Here is a 17,970-nt window from a genome sequence, read left to right on the forward strand (position 1 = left end):
ACACGGAGGTGTTGAGCCCTGGATGTGGCTATTGCTGACTTCAGTTTGAGGGTGAAGTTTGTGTTTTAATAACATGCTGTAGCCTTGAGGATTTTAGAGGCAGATTTTGCCTCTGTTCAAACTAGATAAGGTTCTGCTTCACATTGATTGCATCTGTACCCTGTTTAGTAGAACTATTGATTGTAGGCTGGAGTGTGTTTTATTAATGTGCTTTTGTGAACCTTTGTGAGGATAAATCCCATCATTCAGTAAAATGCTGATACTTAACTTTCTTAAAGTTGGTCCATTCATAACTGTCAGGTTGAAGAATGAAAACAGAAGTAGTAATTTCTTTTTCTGCCCTGGTAAACATGTGTTATTTGTTGAAATGACTGTTAGTGGCTGATTCCTTTAGACAGAGCTAGAACAAGGCCTGAACTCTCCCAGACTTTATAAATACTCTTGATGGCTTGATTGGGCTTTTTAAAACTGTAGAGCATTGCATAAGTGTGTGTATATGTATAGAGCATATATTAGTCAGTACTACTGACTTTTTGCATAAGGAAATTTAATAAAGAATCACCTGTGGATTCACATAGAATGTGTTGGAGGCTCTTTCCATAAGATTAGATTGTAAGCTTCAGCTTTGTTTTAAGCTTCACAAAGTGTAAAGGAAAACGTGTTTGTAGCTCCCTCCCTGTATTTGTTTTAATTTAATTTCTTACTAAACTTGCTGTGTCTAGAGATTGCTATGAGTTTGTTTTCACTGATCTGGAACCTTAAGTGATCCCTTCTCAAATGATTAGTGTGGCTGTCCTTCTCATAGCCATGACTAGTCTGCTAATCATAATGATTTACTTGATACATAGTTTATTATTGACATTAAAAAAATCACAGACCTCTGCAGTGCTACTCTGTTTTGAAACAGAGGTCTTTGCACTTGTAGTACTCTAATTAAAGAATTGTAATGATTTAAATGAGCTGCCTCCTAAATGAAGATGTCCTTCTGAGTTTAGTTTTAGGTTGTTGATAATTGCTTTAATTCTTAAGTAAAGCTGAATAGACACACTGTAAGTGCCAATGGACGCTTTTAGGAGTACTCAAATATTGAACAGAAATGATTATTGTTTTAAACACTGTTAGAAGTTTAAAACCTAGTTAAACATGCTGTAATTAATGTTGCAGTAGTTAAATAGGCATTTTTTCTCTTGATAGTATTGGACTTTGGAATACTTATCTGCAGATAAGATACTGTATTGGACAGAGGAAATTCATCTGACAAATACCCTCCATTTTTCTGCTTAGCTTACTGTTCAGTGTAGGAGGCTTTTGGAAGAAAGGAAATTGCCTGAAATAAGACTTTTCAAACATGGAATTGTCCAATGTTGCAATATGAACAGTTATAATAATTTTACAATGATACATTTTAAAAGAAGCCCAACATTTTGGCAATCGATCATGCTTAACTTCCATTTTTCTGTAACTTCTAAAATACTTTCATTCCAACTTTCTTGTTCTAGTCTTTCTCCAGCATGGCCCAGGCCTCTGTGATAACCTTTCTTGCTTCCAGATGAGTAGGTCATGGTTGTACAATAGGGATCTTGTTCTGAATATAAAGTAAAATAGCAAGAAAACTTCCATGAGATAAAGTAGTTACGGTGCTGAGTTGTTCTTAAAGGAAGTAATTTTCCATTCTCATTTAAAGGGTATTTATAAGGTCAGTGTATTGTATGAGGTTGAAGTCCTCTAAAACAACCCAACCACCCAAACTAAACAAAGAAAAAACCCCAAAATGCTTCATAATATTTTAAATACCAACTTTTCCCCAGTTGTTGTAAATGACCCTCTTTGTGGCACACACGGGTGAAACATTCAGTTACTGAAAGGCTTCTGCAAAGCAGCTGCTTCAGGGAGAGATTATGCAGAGCAGCTCTTCCTTAGGTGAGGCACCATCTTCTTCCCCATATATGCACATTCTAAGAAATTTCTGGCACAGGTAGCTTGAAAATTATTAAATTATTTTTAATGAGTTTTTACTGCTTCAAACAAAGTCTTAAATCCTTATACTGTATTAGAAGACACCTATATTTTGGTGTTGCTGACTCATCTAGAGGTATAAACAGCTGACCAGTCTCCAGTTATGCTTATGTTGGGATTAGGTCACTGTAGCAAGAATGAAGGCATCTTCAGCTGACATTTCTGAACTGCCTTCTGAAATCCTTTTGAAGGATAAAGGCAGTTCTGACTCACTGGGTAAGGTTTTTTGTCTCCTTGCTGTCTTCACGAAGAGCAGTGTGAGGTATTTTCACATTTTCTCATTAGGAATAACGAGGAGAGAGTGAAATGGAGATGTGTCTGTTTGAATACTCATCCTCAAATGATGCTGGTGCTGATTTGGCCTCTGATTCAGTTGTGCAGTGGTAGTAGGAAGTGAACTCGCTGTTTGAAGAAAGTGGAGGTGGTGCTAATCTCCTGTTGCCATTAGAGCTGTGAATATTTATTCAGAAACTTTTCTCCTAAGATGAAGAATAGTATTATGAGGCAAACCAGTTACAGAGTTAATTTTTCTCCTACCCTTTTGAAAGATGACAGGTATTTTATAACCTTTCCAAATAACCCATTCTAATATGCATGTGGTTGAAGAAAAAGATCTTGATGGTCTTGGATTTAGAAAATCTCTGTTACTCTGGGGCAAAGACCATGTTTACCTGAGCAGAATACATGATGGTATGCTCAGCTGCTTGCAGTTATTTTAATAGTGCTGAATTTTGGTGCCAATTTTCCTGACTCTCAATAGCACCTGTGCAAGTCCCTGTTTCCTGCACTCTTGCAAAACTGGCAGCAGTCTGAGCCTGGTTCAGAGCTGATGTTAGGTCAGACCAGAATGCTTCCCTAGGATCTCCTTTACTGTGGAATGTGGCCTGGACACCCTGGAGATAAAGGAGCAGTCCTAAGCTGGAGCTGATGAGTGCTGACAGCACGAGCTGTGCAGTCAGGTGTCCTTGGAGTACATTGCTGGTTCTGCTAATACGATACAGAGATCCGTGAGCTGATTGTGTGTAGAACAATGTCTCTGTTAGCTGGATTTACTGGCTTCACTCTGCTTATGAAACCACTATAACTTCTGGACCCAAACTGCCTTTGAAATTAGTACTCTGGCAGTATAAAATTCTTTTAACCTACCGAGATTAATGAATAATATTGACATCAGAAGTGCAGGATTACTAAACAAAGCTATAACTTCCTTACATAAAGAAACTGTTTCCAAATCTTTCTTCCTGTAGGGTGTTATATTTTGGAACATAGGTTTGTTGTGTGGTAATGTGCAGTTCTTTGCACTGCCAGCATTATATTTGGTACATAATTGAGGATATTTTATTGGCAGGGATGGGGAGAAGAAGAAATCTAATTTGGAATTTACCAGCCTCCTGAAAGGTATTATCTTGTTAGAGCTTTTTAAACTAGACTGACATATGTAATCTTCCTATGCAGTGGTATGTCTGGGTCTCCAGAAGTGTTGTAGGTCAAGTAGTGTGCTTTTTCCTACATAGAAATGCAGCTCCTATCAACACAAGGATGTGTCCTGTGAGAGCTTTTCCTTGCCTTGCTGCCTTCATCACATACAGGAGCAGGAGCCTTAATGAATAAGAACTTAACTTTGCTGGCCTGACAGAATTTTTATTCTTCCTGACTAGCCCAGCTGTGCTAAGAGGAGTTTCTGAAGTGTGGTGGCTCAATGTGTTGTGTAAGCAGAAGGCCTTTGTCTCTCCCGTATCCGCCTTTCCCCACACACTGGAGATCTCTATCAGTGAAATAGTTATAACATGGCAAAGCTTTGTTTCGTACTTGAAATACAAAGCACTGGACTAGAAATAACTGAAGTCTCAGATTCTCAGTGTTTCTGCAAAATTTAGTGGATAGTGCTGATTCTTTTCTTAAGTAGCAGTTTTTTAGTAGGCCTGTTCTTTCCTACTTGCCCAACTCTAAAAGCCCACAGGAAAAATCCCCAAAACATGTGAACAAATATGAAGCAACACAAAAGCTAAACTGTTATGGAAAACAGGTACATGTATTTCCTTTTAGTCTTTGAGCCCTTCTTGGAACTCCTGAAAACATGAAATGTTACTGGAGGCTGGGTTTTAAACCAGAAACCTTTCTGATTAACTCTGTGGTGTGCCAGATGTGCCCTGAATGGGTTGTGTTCTTTATTGCTTTCTGTCAAAGCTGAAAACAAAGGTAATTTCTCAAAGTATAGGACTGCAAATGTAAATAACGTATGGAAAACCTGATGTATGGTAAATATAATTACCATGGGAAACACAGTTCTCCCTCAGATGGAATAGCTGTGGAGTGCATATTCAGGGAAACCAATGCAATGAAGAGAAATATAGGTAAAGGCTTTATTATAACATGCAATATGCACTTGGCCCAATTTCTCCTTTCAATGATATATTTAAGTTACAGAAACTCACAGTTTCTGCCTTGCTACCTCCTGGGTTTTTATCTAGGTCAGGGTGAGTAGGTTGATGCTGGTTGTGATTCTCTTTCCCTCTTTACTTTATGCTGTACTTGCTGATCTAATTCTGAACGTCCCAGTATCTGGTTGCCAAGTGTCTGATGACATCCCTTGCAGGACTGGAGCTTGTTGGCAGAGGACAGGTACTATTCTTCCAAAGCAGTTGTAAAGGGATTCTCACGAACTCTTAAATTCCATGAAGACAACTGCTGAATCTTGGTATCTACTTATTGTTATCTGACAAGGTAAAACTTTGCTTTGTCTTGATTTTTGCAGCCCCCAGAGTGTAGTAGGGGCAAAACTTCAAAGTATTGCTTCTGTCAAGCCTTCAACAAAAGTAGACTTTCAAATGCTGCATACGCTTAGTCATTCTGACTTCAATGCTCTCCTTTTTTTTTCCCCTGCTCTGTTGGTGAACCAGTGGGACATGGACTAATTATACTTTTCAGGGACAGTGGACAATGATTATGGATTGTTGGATCAGTTCCACTGTTTCTAGGGGCTTCCACATAACTTCAATGTTTACTCTTGGCTTCAGCTTGTCAGGCTCTTCTCTAAGCAGAGCATTTTATTTGATAGAGCTGTGGTTATCAAAAGGAGGAGTATAGCAAAGCTTTCAGCAAATAAACAGAGCTTTTGAGCACAGGCTTATTGGTGTGCTGTTGCAGAAAGAACAATATTAATATTAAATGGCTGAACCAGAGTATTCCCAAGGAGATGGTGCAATGTAGAAGGATTTCAGAAAGTCATAGAATTTTTAGGCCCACTACCTTAATAGTAGTGTTGTGTAATTGTGTGGTGAGTTGGGATGATGGTTCATATATTATCTGTAAAAGCAAAGGAATGAGTAATTTTGTTAAAATGGGACTGAAGATGTGTCATACAACTTCAGCAGTAGCATTTTCTGAATGAGCTCTGCAAGTGTGACATATATAGAGCTGTTAGAGGGGTGGTTTGAAATACATGCTCCTTGGGATATCAAATTCAAATTTCTCAAACATATGTTTTCAAAATTACTTAAAATTGAGACAATTACATCCTTGGTTTTTTTTTCAGATAGTGAATTTGTATTAAATAAGAAGAAAACTGTATTTAGTAGTGCTGGCTTAAGGCCTGGGTTTGTGCAGGTTTACCTTTGCTTTAATGTCGTTTTGCAGTTTCTCCCTGCTCCCATGTCCTGCAAGTAATGCCCTGCAAGAGTCAGCACATGCTGTGGATAGCTGTGCTGAGTAACTGTGCTGAGTAACTGTGCTGTTCGGGTGTCCTGCCTGGGCAGCTCTTGGGCCAGACAGAACATAGCACTGAAGCTTATGATGAGGTGTTGGCAACTAAAGTTGCCAGTCTCATCTTTCTATAGTTGTTTTTTTATAGCTATTTTTTTTTATTGTTGTAATGAATCTTATGGAATATTAATCCCAATATTTCCGCGTGGGACGTGCCTGGCCTCGTCTGACCCTCGCTGCTGGGCCAAAGGTGGCAGCTGTGGTGTTTCACCTCAGAGATACCTTTGGCTGGCTGGGTGCTACAGCTGGGCACTCAGAACAAATCCAGGCATGGTAGAAACTCAGTTTACCTCTGGTGGAAAAGGTTCAGGCGACGGTGAAGAGAAACAGGAGAGGATTCTATCGTAGAGTTTTAATCCAGAGTTTTATTCCAGGATGACTGACCTCTGAATGTGGTAACAGCTCCCAACAGAATCCAGACCGCATGGTCTCGTCTCCCTTTAAGCCCCGGGGACAGGGGGAGGGGAAGGGACAGGTGAGGCTCAAGGGATAAAGACACTTGGACAGGCCAATGAGCCCGGACCTGAGGGGCATCTTTTGCACTTCTGCCAACCACATGACACCCTTGCTGGAATGTTAAGATTGATGGACAGCTCTTAGCGGGAGGGCAAAGGGGAAAGGAGAGGTTGGCACACCTGAGGGGTTGGGATAGGTGAAACAGGAAATGGCATCACACTGCAAAAGAATCTTTTGGTATCTATCCAATTCAGATGGTGAATTAGTAGGGAGTAATCTGGCTACCAAAGGTATAAATGCTGAGTAATCTTCCCCCATCATAAACAGAAAGTTGTATGGCATAAGTTTTCCTGATATTTATCACAAGAGTAACTTTTGAATAGCTTTGAAGCAAAAAATGTTATGACCTGATCAATAAAAATAAAGAAAAAAAAATTCTCACAGCAAACTCCTTTCTTTGCACAAGATTGAGGACTGTTGGTGACTTACTTTAAAATGACTATGGACAGATAGCCACTTCAAGAAAACACAATTACATGATGTGACTTCTGTCTCTGACAGCACTGTTTTTTAAATTTTATTTTTCAATTTCAATTTCATTTGCAATCCTGTGGTATTGCACAGCTCTCTGCCATTTGTGGTTTTTTAGATGGCTGAAAATTGTTTTGTGGTTCACTTGAAGCATAATCAATGCAGTGTTGTGGATCCCTGTCAAGTCAGATGATGGTAGCAGAAGTATAGCTGGACAGAGCACACAGGTCACCAGCAAACAAGTGAAGACAACGAGCCTTTATTGGGCTCTGAATGGCTGCTTGGAATGGCTGCTGATGTTCAAAGCATTGTGTGCTGCTTCAGACAGAAATACGTGCCTTTCCATGGTTTCTGGTGTGGTTCTAAAACTTCATAAGGTACGGCTTTCCAAAGGACTTAAGTCAGAATTGTGTAGGTTGGAAAAAACCTTTAAGATCATCAAGCCCAACTAGTAGGAAGACAAAACAGCCTTTTTTTGGCATAAGCATGGTCTGAAATGCCCTTAGGAGGATGTGATTTACCCTTTGTATTCCAGTCATGTTGTACAGCCACTTACAATCTTATGGTTTCTTGCCATCATTCCCACTAATCCAAACTGCTCTTATCTATTGTGGGTGGCCGATTTTGGTTTAAGACTGGTCCATTTTAAGAACATTTAAGAAATGGTACTTCCTCTGATAACTCTTTAGGTTAAGAAACCTAGGTGGAATTTAATTTGCATTTGGTGTGGTAAATGTTTTACCCTGCGTTGGTACAGCTCCTGCAGTCAGACTCTGGTACAATGAGTGTGTCTTGCTGAAGTGTGTGTGACTAAGTAGGTTCTTTGGCTTAGTGGTTGTCCATTAATAAAACTGGTAGTAGAATTGGTTGCCCATTAGTAAAACTGTTGTCTGTGCTACCAGCAACAGAAGAACACAGAGTGCCTGGCAGTTTGTTTAAATTAATTATAGTAGTGACTTAAGGCATATTTCACTTGTTACTTCCTTTTGTGGTTAGGTATTTAGAAGGAATTAGTTGCTCCAGGAAACACTTTTGGAAGCCTGAAAGGTTTTCTGCAGAAATTGCAGTGCAATGGCAAGAGCTGATGCCTTTAAGAAGCTTGCATCATTTTAAATGAACAGGTGTTTGTTCAGCACAGTCCTCCTCCGTTCCATTTTGCATATTCATAGAACTGGATCTACTATGGCTCTGTAGCTGCTAATGATCTGAAGTCACACAGCCCCTTGTTTTCTGAGTCCTCACAGAAATTGCCTGTTGTGGTCATGATGGGCTGAGACATTGACACGGAGCTGTGGTGGTTTTAGTTTGTTTGTTTGAGGGTTTTTTGTTTGGTTTTCTTCCCCCCCTACTCCGAATGCTTAGGTACTTCAGGGGAAGATGAAGCAGAAAACTGGGAGGGAGAAACATGAAAAACTGGGTTGTGGTTTGTTGCTGTGAGTTGATCTCTAGGTCTCAATGGTAGCAGTGACATGGTAATTGTGATGAGTTTCTTTGGTCTGACTTGTTTTGGATGGCAGGAGAAGGAGAATGGATGGTCTGGTATGGCTGGGGAAGAGGCCCTCCTCTGTCATTTGCCAGCACATCTCAGGCTGGATGCAAACTGATTATCATGGTAGAGCCCCAAGTGTTACAGTGCTGTGTGCAGAATCAAGTGGGGGCTGTTGTAATGTTTGTCTTTCTGTTTGTCTGAAATTAAGTCCAATTTTTCTTCAGTGTTTCCTGATGTTCTTTCCAATATTGAAGTTGGGGTTGGGGAGGGACTGTGTAGATTTGAGCACCACCAACTCCTGCTGCTAGAGATTCTGTAAATAGCCACAAGCAGGACTTCTCTTCCTCCTAGCAATCATATGACTGCTGCTTGTATAGTTATACTCACAAATCTAAGTATGGAAATACTACTGCTGGCTCACTTCAGGCTATTCCCTGCAAGTTTAAAGCTACACACATAAATATTCTGACTTTATATATTTTGTCACCAAAAAGTAGTGAAAGATTGATACTGTTAAAACAGTGATTCTTGATTTTAGCTTTTACTTTAGAACACACTTGCTACTTTTTTGACTAAGTTTGTCTTCTAATTTCGTATGAAGATGTATTAAACAAATAATTAAGCTTCATTTTATCTATTACTATACTGTAAATGACTGTTTAATTTTGAGAACTCAAATCAGTGCATTGAACTTGATCCTGTTGTGGAGTACAATTGCAGAATGAATGCAAAGTTGCTGAGTTTGAGGTGGTAACTACTGATCTTAGCTCTATAAATACTCATTTAAAAATATCTTTTGATCATTAGATCTGTTTCCTGTTGTTGTTTGTCTCTATCCAGTAGATGATGATAATGTTGGTAATAAGGACTGTTAGGTGTTGAATATGTAATTGGACTATTTAGAGCTGAAACATCAAATATGAAATACATAGTTAGGATGTCTGCCTAATCTCTCTAATGCTGAGCAATCTTGGAAATGACCTATAAGATTTATCATGTTTGCCAAGTAGTTTGGGGAAGATGCTGAAGTGGGAGTATCACAGCTTCTACCTCGATTTGCCAACTTTCAGAGCAATCAGTTTTGCAGCTCTTGGTTGTTAGAGCCTGAAGGTCACTGGGGACAATGTTGAAAACCTGACACTTGCAGGGATAGAGGGCATGTTTGTAGTAGGCAGGTAGGAGGCATGGTCAGGGCTATTTCAGAAAGGGTGTGGGAAGAAAAGGTATGCATGATAAAAACAAAGCCTTTTTGACTCTGCTTCTCTGGAAGAAACCTGTTCTAAAAGGGCACTGTGATTTTTGAGGGCAGCTAATGTTTGGTGTTATTGTTTGGGTGCATATTCAGGTTACTTGCAGAATAGTCTGAAGGTCTTAAAACATTTCAAGTTAAAACTCCTACATCTTCTTTAGTTTTGAGAACACCTTTCCTCTTGTTTTGCTCAGGAATTAAAGCTTGAACATACTGAGAATTTTGCAAGTGGTTAAACTTTTGCTCACTCACAACTACAGTTAGAAAACGAAATTGGAGCAAGAGTATTTTTACCCCTTATCTCATACCATCACTCAAATGTGTATGGTATTGTAGAAACTGCATCATGGTAACAAAGGCTGTTGAAAAAACAGTTCTTGTACTCAGATAGTAATTAAAAGTATAAATACTGAACCTTGGATTCTTTAAAATCTACCATTTGAGGCTTAAGGCATATGGAATCTGTTGAAACAGTGTAAGCCCTGAAGTATGATAAGGGAATGTGTAGAATTAGGTGAAGGAGAAGAATCTTAAAGATTGCAAGTAGAAATCAGGTGCTTTGCATTTCATGAGCACATTCTACAAATACTTTGTAAAAGGAGTGTTGAATGGTGAAACTGGATGCTGGGATCTGCTTGCCCTGCTGTGACTGCCCAGGCAACTTTAGGTATTTAGACCAGTACATGATTGGTCTAAATACATCTCAGTTGTTACTGCTGTAACAACTGACAGCACCAGTCCATTGTTACAGCAGCTCAGTCTGGAATATAAATTATGCAGCCACACACTTTAATGGTTTAATGTACTAACAATAGTAAACTTATTTAAGTCTTGAATTAAGGGATTTTCTCTGATTAATCTGTGTTGTTGTGGTTTTTTTTAAAAATTAAGGTGTGCAAACAGATTTGGCTCGGCCTATTTGATGATAGATCATCAGCAATTCCAGACTTCAGGGATCCACAGAAAGTAAAGGAATTTCTACAGGAAAAATATGAAAAGAAAAGATGGTAAGATACCTTTACTATTATAAAGATTGCCCCTATGATGAGAAGTGAGGATGGACTGTTTGCTCTCATTTTAAATGTTATTTCCTTCTTTGAATCTGCTCTTCACACTAGATTACACACTCTGTAAAGTGAAATGATTTCTGAACTTTATGTAGAGCTCCTATAGGAAGCAGAGAAGACAAACTAAACAAGTTTCTCAGTGTTCATATTGATGGAACAGAAATGGCTTAAGAGAATGTCAACAACAGTGTAAAGGAACAGTTTTGCAAACTGTTATTTCCCATCTGATTTATTTGTATGGGAAAGACATGTTTTGTATTGAATAAGTGCTAAAAATATTGATGACTTTAACTTCTAGTCCATTAAAAAAAAACAACTCTGTCATATTTAAAGAATAGGTACTTTGCAAACTACTGATACAGTCTATTGCAGGATCAGGGTTTCAGTAGCAAAGCTGACATCTGCCAGTTCTCAACTTCAGACTCAAGAACTTCCATGTGAAACTTGTAAAAACCATTGCTCTTCTTGCATGTAGGTATGTTCCTCCCGAGCAAGCAAAGGTGGTGGCATCAGTCCATGCATCCATCTCGGGCTCCTCTGCCAGTAGTACAAGCAGCACACCTGAGGTGAAGCCACTCAAATCTCTCTTGGGAGAAGCTGCACCCGCACTGCACTTAAACAAGGGCACACCTAGCCAAGTGAGTAATGATTGCTGAGGGGCACAGGACTGTTTGCAGTCCTTGTAACTCTTTCAGTGGCACAAAAACCCTTGCAGTAACAGCTGCTGTGATCTGTAGGAACTGATATGATCACTGTATGGTGTATATTTTTCTGAAGTATATACATGTTAGCAGATCAGGTACTAAATGAAGTTTGTTTCTATTGACCAAATTGATTTTTAATGGTTATTTTCAGTAAATAGAGTTCTCCATTGTGATAGGATTAATTAATTGTCTTTTGCATAAATACCTCTAAAGTTTAGACCTAATGTGTTATATTTTAATTTTTGCATTTTCTCTCTGAAAACAAGAAAATGACTGCTGTTGTTAACTGTGAGATTAGTAGTGACTATGTGGATGAAAGCATGTCATATTTATTATGACTTCCTGTGCATTCTGAAACTGTCTTATGCTGTAATGTAAAGTCAAACAACACTGTGTACTTAGATTTTTGGAGGGAAGACAGTTTGTTTGAAAACTGCCATCAAGATACAGGCAGCTCTTAAATGGATCTCTTTTAACTCAAACAGTAGAAAATTGCAACTTCAAGCCTTGCTATTAAGTTCTTCAATTTTTCTCTCTTATACTGAATTCTAATGATTTTTTCAGAATGTAGTGAATAAATATTTTCTGTCTTGTAAAATTAAGTTTTAGTGCTTGTATTTGTACAGTATTTACAGTTTCAAATGCAAACTCTGAAGTTGCTAATAATATCTTGCTGCTTTAGTCTTGTGGGTGCTATTAAACCATGTAAATCTGCAAGAGTTCCTTTAAGAGCCAGAGTAATAGCATATAGTCTTCCTCATACTGTGGGAGGAGGGTGCATACTACATACAGCATCTTAAACTTCAGGAATAAATGTCTTGTTAAAGAAATAAGCTTAGTCTAGCCTTCTAATATTTTGTAAATGTCAGTTTGGTAAAATACCACCTTTTTGTACTAGCTAATTGAAATCTTGTTTGTAGTCTCCTGTTGTAGTTCGATCTCAAGGACAGCAGCAACAAGAAAAGAAACAATTTGACCTCCTCAGTGACCTTGGCTCAGATATCTTTGCTGCTGCCCCTCCTCAATCAACTGCTACAGCGAATTTTGCTAATTTTGCACACTTCAACAGTCATACAGGTAGGTATTTGGACCACTGTACCCTTTTTAATTGTATAAAATGTAGTTTTAATTTTGATGGCTTTTGACTAAACTTCATGAGATGTATGTAATCTCTGTGCCTTAGGAATGTTGTATTGTTGAAAGTTTCTTTCAGGTCTTTATAAAGAAAGGTTGAAGACATAAAGATTGACAATTCTGCTTTGGGAATTGGGGGTTGCTATAGCTATTCTCTAGGATATGTATGATTACACTGTTTCTTGCCTACTACTAAACTTTAGGTTCTTTGGGGGAGAGAGTGAGAGGATGAGTAATAAATTGTTGAGAGAAGCTGATATTAGACCTTCAATTTTCTTTCTGAAAATTATTAGGAAGACCATTCATGAAAAGCAAGCAGATACAGAGACTTTAAAGGAGTTAAAATGTATTGATAATAACTGCCAATTTGTCAAAGGAAAAACCAAGGCTTGCCCAGTTTAAAGAGTGATCTCATCTTTTGTGTTTCTGTTTGAAAGCTGAGTACTGCCCATGTGAGCAGTATTCTGTAGTTTCAGGAAGGATAAACAAGCCTTGAGCATATGTATTGACTGAGGAAAGAGGATAGGGCTTGAATTCTTAGAGGATGACTTCAGTAAAATATATTGAACCCTCAGGGGTTTCTTTTCCCAGCCAAAGACCAAGAGCCATAGAAGTGTATCCTAAAGACAAAGTCAATTCTGTGGTCACTGAAGTTTCTTGTTGCTAGCTTGCCTTGTAGTTGTGGGAAAGTACCTTTGCCTGCCTGGTCTGAATGGGCTTTTCATCTGGTTGTTCTGAGAGAAACTGTGATGCTGCTAAGCTACTCAGAATAAGAGAGATTTCTTGCAAATCAGTCCTGAAATTGTTAACAGCCAAGATAAACTATCATAGGCTGGACTTAAGGTTCACACCTGAGGAGCTGAGCAAAATACCAAGATTTATCCAAATTAATGTAAAATAAATGTCTGAATTCAGTAACACTGCAGCAGCAATTGTTATTCTGTGTGTTCTGTAAAATCCTAAAAATTAGATTTCATGTTAATCGTAATTTCAGGGGTGTTTTTAACTGGGAGAACTTCTGCTGGCCAGTGCTGCATAGTGTTACTGAAAAGGCTGCAGATGGTTATTTTTTTCTAATAATTTCTTTCCAAACTTGTTGCTGAATGATTCTTTATTTATATACCCTTTATTATTCTTTGTGCTTTTTAGGAGATGAAAATTCCGTTAAAGCAGTATTTCAATACTGTGTTCCAAATCTAGGTAAAATTCCATTGCGTCTCTGCTGGGTAATTTTTAGAAGGATAGAGAGCTATAGGAACACTCCAGAATAAATAAAATCTGAGGAGAGAGTCTGTTAATTTCTGGTCACAAACTAACCATTGTGGTCATTCCCATGACTTCTTACCATAAGTTTTAGAGCCCCAAGCAGTATCAGGGCTAGTAAATCAGTTTCTAAAAGGCAGAAACCTGATTCTGAGTGTGTGATAGCTGAACATGCATTGCAGACTTGCTACCTGAGGGTGTTTTCTGACTTGCTGTAGTACAATGCTTGTAAGGCATATCTTGTGTGCAGTAAGTACAGGCTAGTGTTAGTGAAATGAATAACAAAATGTTACAGACTCTTCCTTTTGGAACACAAGGAGGGTTGATCAGTCTGCCAGCTTTGGCAAAAATGAGTTTGAAATGCTCATTAAGGAGCTGTATAAACATGTAATTTTTGTTAGCAATTACACACTGCTAAGGAGGATGGGAGAATTTGCACTTAGCCCAGCACTACTTTCTTGAAGTTTACGGTCTGGTCTTCTTGTTTTAGGGCTTGGTTTTAGCTGTGTGTATAAAGGATGGAGTTTTTTCCCTTCCTGTACACAATACCAACTAAATCACTGAAGAGACCAGCAAACTTAAGATCCCTCAGTATAAGTTACTGAGTGTGGCAGCTGATAAGAAAATATTAACAAACTTGTGCTGTAATCTGTGAAGTGTAGGTGTAAATCTTGAAAATTATGCAGGAACTACAATTTGTGATATGTTTCTACTTTCCAAGTTCTTTAATGTATTAAGCTGGTTCAGGATGTTGTTGCTTATTGAAGGGGAAACATACTGACCTTATGTTTGCTATTGGTATTTAATTTACAAAGTTCTGTAATTTCTGCAAAATCGAGATTTTGATTTGTCTGTGGTTTATAGATTGGTAATCACAACAAGGATCAAAAATTTTGGCATGTAAATTTCTTAAAAACTGATGGAATAGATGACCTGCACAAAAGATTTTATAAAGGTGTAGTGACACAACACAACTCTATTACAGATAACATGGAAGAAGAGGCATTATCTAGAAAAACAAAATAGTATAAGAGTTATTTCGTAGAGCTGTTTTTTTTACTTTAGGTATATGTAGATTTTATTTTAGCTTTTTTTTCTGTTTTGCAGTGTTTCATGCCTTTATTACATAGGAGGTAGTACAAAGCTCACAGAGGAAACTGCAGAGATTGTAGGAGCAGCTGGCATTGCCATGACTGGTGTTGTCATCCCTGGCTGTAGCCAGCTGGCTTTTGTACTGCCTTGTTGGTCTGCAGTGTCAAGAGCAGCTGTAAATCCATTGCAATCTGCAACCCTCTGCAGTTCCTGACCTTACTTAGGATTGTTCTTGGGTTTTTGTGTGGAGAACTGGATTTTGGAATTGGCAATTTATGTATTGTCCAGGTGCAGGAGAGTACAAGTCTTTCCTGGTCTTTACTTTTGTGTCACATTCACAAAGGTTGACATTTTACTGCATAAAATAAAACAAGATTAATATCAGAATACTCTGCTGAAGAGGCTTTACAGCAGTACTATTTGAACATGGGCTCACTTGAAGGTCATCCTTTCTGTGTCAGCTGATACAGTAAAATGAAGTGTTTTGTAATGTAATGCACTCCAGTTTTTAATTTGGGCCCAAAAGATATTTCATTTAAGATTCTTGACATAGTTTTCTGTTTGTGTGAGTGGTTAAAATGAGTTATCTTGCCCTTATTCTAGAAGTGACATTTACATATTTAATCCTCTTTGGTCAACTAAACATCAGTCTCTTGCCTCCCCAATTGATGCATTAGGATGAAAGTATCACTTTCATTTTTAAAGTAAATTCTTAATCTATTCCTATTAAAAAACTACTGGTTTAAACACCAAGACCTGCTCAAACTTTGGGATTTGGAGTCTGTAAAATGCTGTTTGAATCAATACAGAGGATATCATAGAAGTAATTTTTTGTCTGTTTGTGCCAACTTTTTGCGCACTTCAATAACTTTCCCATGATCTTGCTTTCACTTTGATATTTTTTTTCTCCTTGCTGACTCTCATGCTGTGGTGGGTTCCAGGTGCCCAGGGGGCTGTGTGTTCACTCTCCCATCAGCAGGGTTGGGGAAGACACCAAAAAGCTGCTGAGTCAAGAGAAAGTAACTGGGCAAACCAGACTTGATTTATTTATTGACAGTAATAGAGTAGGATAGTAAAAGAATAAAATGAAACCCACCTTCATCCCTTCTTGTGAGGTGTAATTTCACTCCTGACCATTTTAGCTCCTCCCCATGAGGGGGCTGAGGAATGGGCATTGCAGTTAAATCATAAGATTTTGTCTCTGTTGCTACTTCTTCCTCATGCTGTTCCCCTGCTCCAGTGTGGGTCCTTTCCATGGGGTGCTGTCCTTCAGGCAGGGTCACAGCTCCTGCCAGAAAACTGCTCCAGCAGCAGCTTTCCATGAGCTCCAGCCTCCTCACGCCCTCCCTACCTGCTCTGGCATGGCTCCTCCAGGGCTGCAGTGTGAGTGTATTACACCATGGTCCTTCATGGGCTGCAGTGGGGGACAGCCTTCCTTACCATGGTCTTCTCCATGGGCCTGGAGCATGTCCTTCCCTCCCTCTTAGCTGACCTTGGTAACTGCAGTGATTTCTCTTGCATTTTCTTCGCTCCTCTCTGCCACAGCTGCTGCACACTGGTTTTTAACCTTTTTTAAACACAGTGCCCCAGCCAGCACTGCTGGTATCCTTAGCTTTGGGCAGTGGTGGGGCAGTCTTGGAGCTGCAGCAGCTGTGCAGCAGTGGGGGCAGTTTCTGTTCACTCCTCACAGGGACCACCCTGGCTGCTCCCTGCTGCCAAAACCATGCTCTGTAACCTAATGCTTATGCACATGATTTGTTAAATGTGGTATTGAGTCCAGCCAAACCTCACCCTCTCCCAGGGTACTCTGGGAAAGAAAGTGCAGGCACTTTCCTGCTAATTTATATTAGCAGCATTGTGGAGTACAGTAGTTTGTATTAAAATGTCCTTTTAGTTTCTAAGTTTGTAGTACAGATATTTTTTAATAGAAATTAATTTAAATAATACAGCTTTTAATTAGCACTATCAGATTATTAAGTTATAGCACTTCAGCAATCAGCATAATTTATTCTCTTTGTATATACTTAATCTGCAAAATCTCTCCAGAATAAACAAATTCTAACCTAAAAATATAATGTATTGCCATCTGTTATTCCAGAAGGTGTTGTGTGAGCTTTCTTTAGATAGTAATTCAAGTTATCTTTATAAAAAGGTTTGGTTTGCATTTGATTAAAAACATTTTTTCCTGTCTTGCTTATAATAGAGGTTAAGGGCTTCTGTGGAACTTACCAGCTAGGTGTGCAATTCCTGTTGAGTCTATAGATGCTTGCATGTCCAGCTGGTCAAAATTAGATTAGTATTAACTTTTATTTCCCTAGAGTATGGAACAAAAGGAAGGCAAAAACTGAAATTTTATTTGAAATTTCCTTGGATTTAATTCTGTGGATACACTATGAATGCTATCTTCTTGCCACCAGCATTGATTTTCTATTTCTGTACTCTGATTTAGTTTTTTTAAAGGCTGAATTTTTCAGTTAAATGAATGTATAAACCTAGCCCAAACTATTCAAGCTGTGCCAACCAAAATTCACCTGAGGAAGAAGCACTTGGTGTATGAGGAATTTGAATTGCCAATATGTTACAAGAATACCTTCTGATTTTTATGCACAAAGAAATGTTCAGTTAGCCCACAAGTTCTAGTTTTGGAAACTAGGTATTCTGTACTTTATGGCTGCTTTTTCCTGAGCAGCCAGCACTGCAAGCACTGAGGGTTAAGCTGGAGTGGATTCCATTGGGTCATGCAGTTGTGAGCAGCAGCTTGTGTGGGAAGGACAGAAGTAGCATTAACTGATATAGCTCTGTGAAGGTGATTTGTGAGAGCTTGTTCAAAGACAACTTTCAATTGTAGAAGAATGTGTAATTTTCTTCATGTCAAAAGCAGCACATGGTAGGACATAACCCTTGAAGGCTGTCATGACCATGAATTCAGTTAAAACATCTGTTTTTGTGTTTATTTCCCATATCCATTAACATGTTTTGTTCCTTTGCGATTTACAGCGCAGAACTCTGCCAATGCAGGTTTTGCAAACTTTGATGCATTTGGACAGTCTAGTGGCTCGAGTAATTTTGGAGGTTTCCCCACAGCAAGTCAGTCTCCTTTTCAGCCCCAAAATACAGGTAGAAGTCCTAGCACTTTTGATTAATCCTTAATTGAAATAATCCTTACCTTTATGTTGAAAGGTACCGAAGTTGAGTTTTTCTTGCATC

At 38.7% G+C, this 17,970-nt stretch overlaps 1 protein-coding gene across 8 annotated transcripts in view; it reads left to right on the top strand.

Moving 5' to 3' along the window:
• The window catches only part of AGFG1 (ArfGAP with FG repeats 1), a 36,734-nt gene that overhangs the window by 10,120 nt on the left and 8,644 nt on the right, over window positions 1–17,970 (top strand). For 6 of the 8 annotated variants that reach the window (XM_036388526.2, XM_036388528.2, XM_036388527.2 and 3 more), the window contains exons 3-6: window positions 10,395–10,510; window positions 11,046–11,208; window positions 12,195–12,351; window positions 17,761–17,880. In XM_036388526.2, the coding sequence (XP_036244419.1) occupies window positions 10,395–10,510; window positions 11,046–11,208; window positions 12,195–12,351; window positions 17,761–17,880 (556 nt within the window). The remainder of the gene's footprint in view (window positions 1–10,394; window positions 10,511–11,045; window positions 11,209–12,194; window positions 12,352–17,760; window positions 17,881–17,970) is intronic. The other 2 variants (XM_036388532.2, XM_036388534.2) reach the window with 1 other exon arrangement.

The sequence above is a fragment of the Molothrus ater genome, chromosome 10, assembly GCF_012460135.2.
Source record: "Molothrus ater isolate BHLD 08-10-18 breed brown headed cowbird chromosome 10, BPBGC_Mater_1.1, whole genome shotgun sequence".
NCBI lineage: Eukaryota > Metazoa > Chordata > Aves > Passeriformes > Icteridae > Molothrus > Molothrus ater.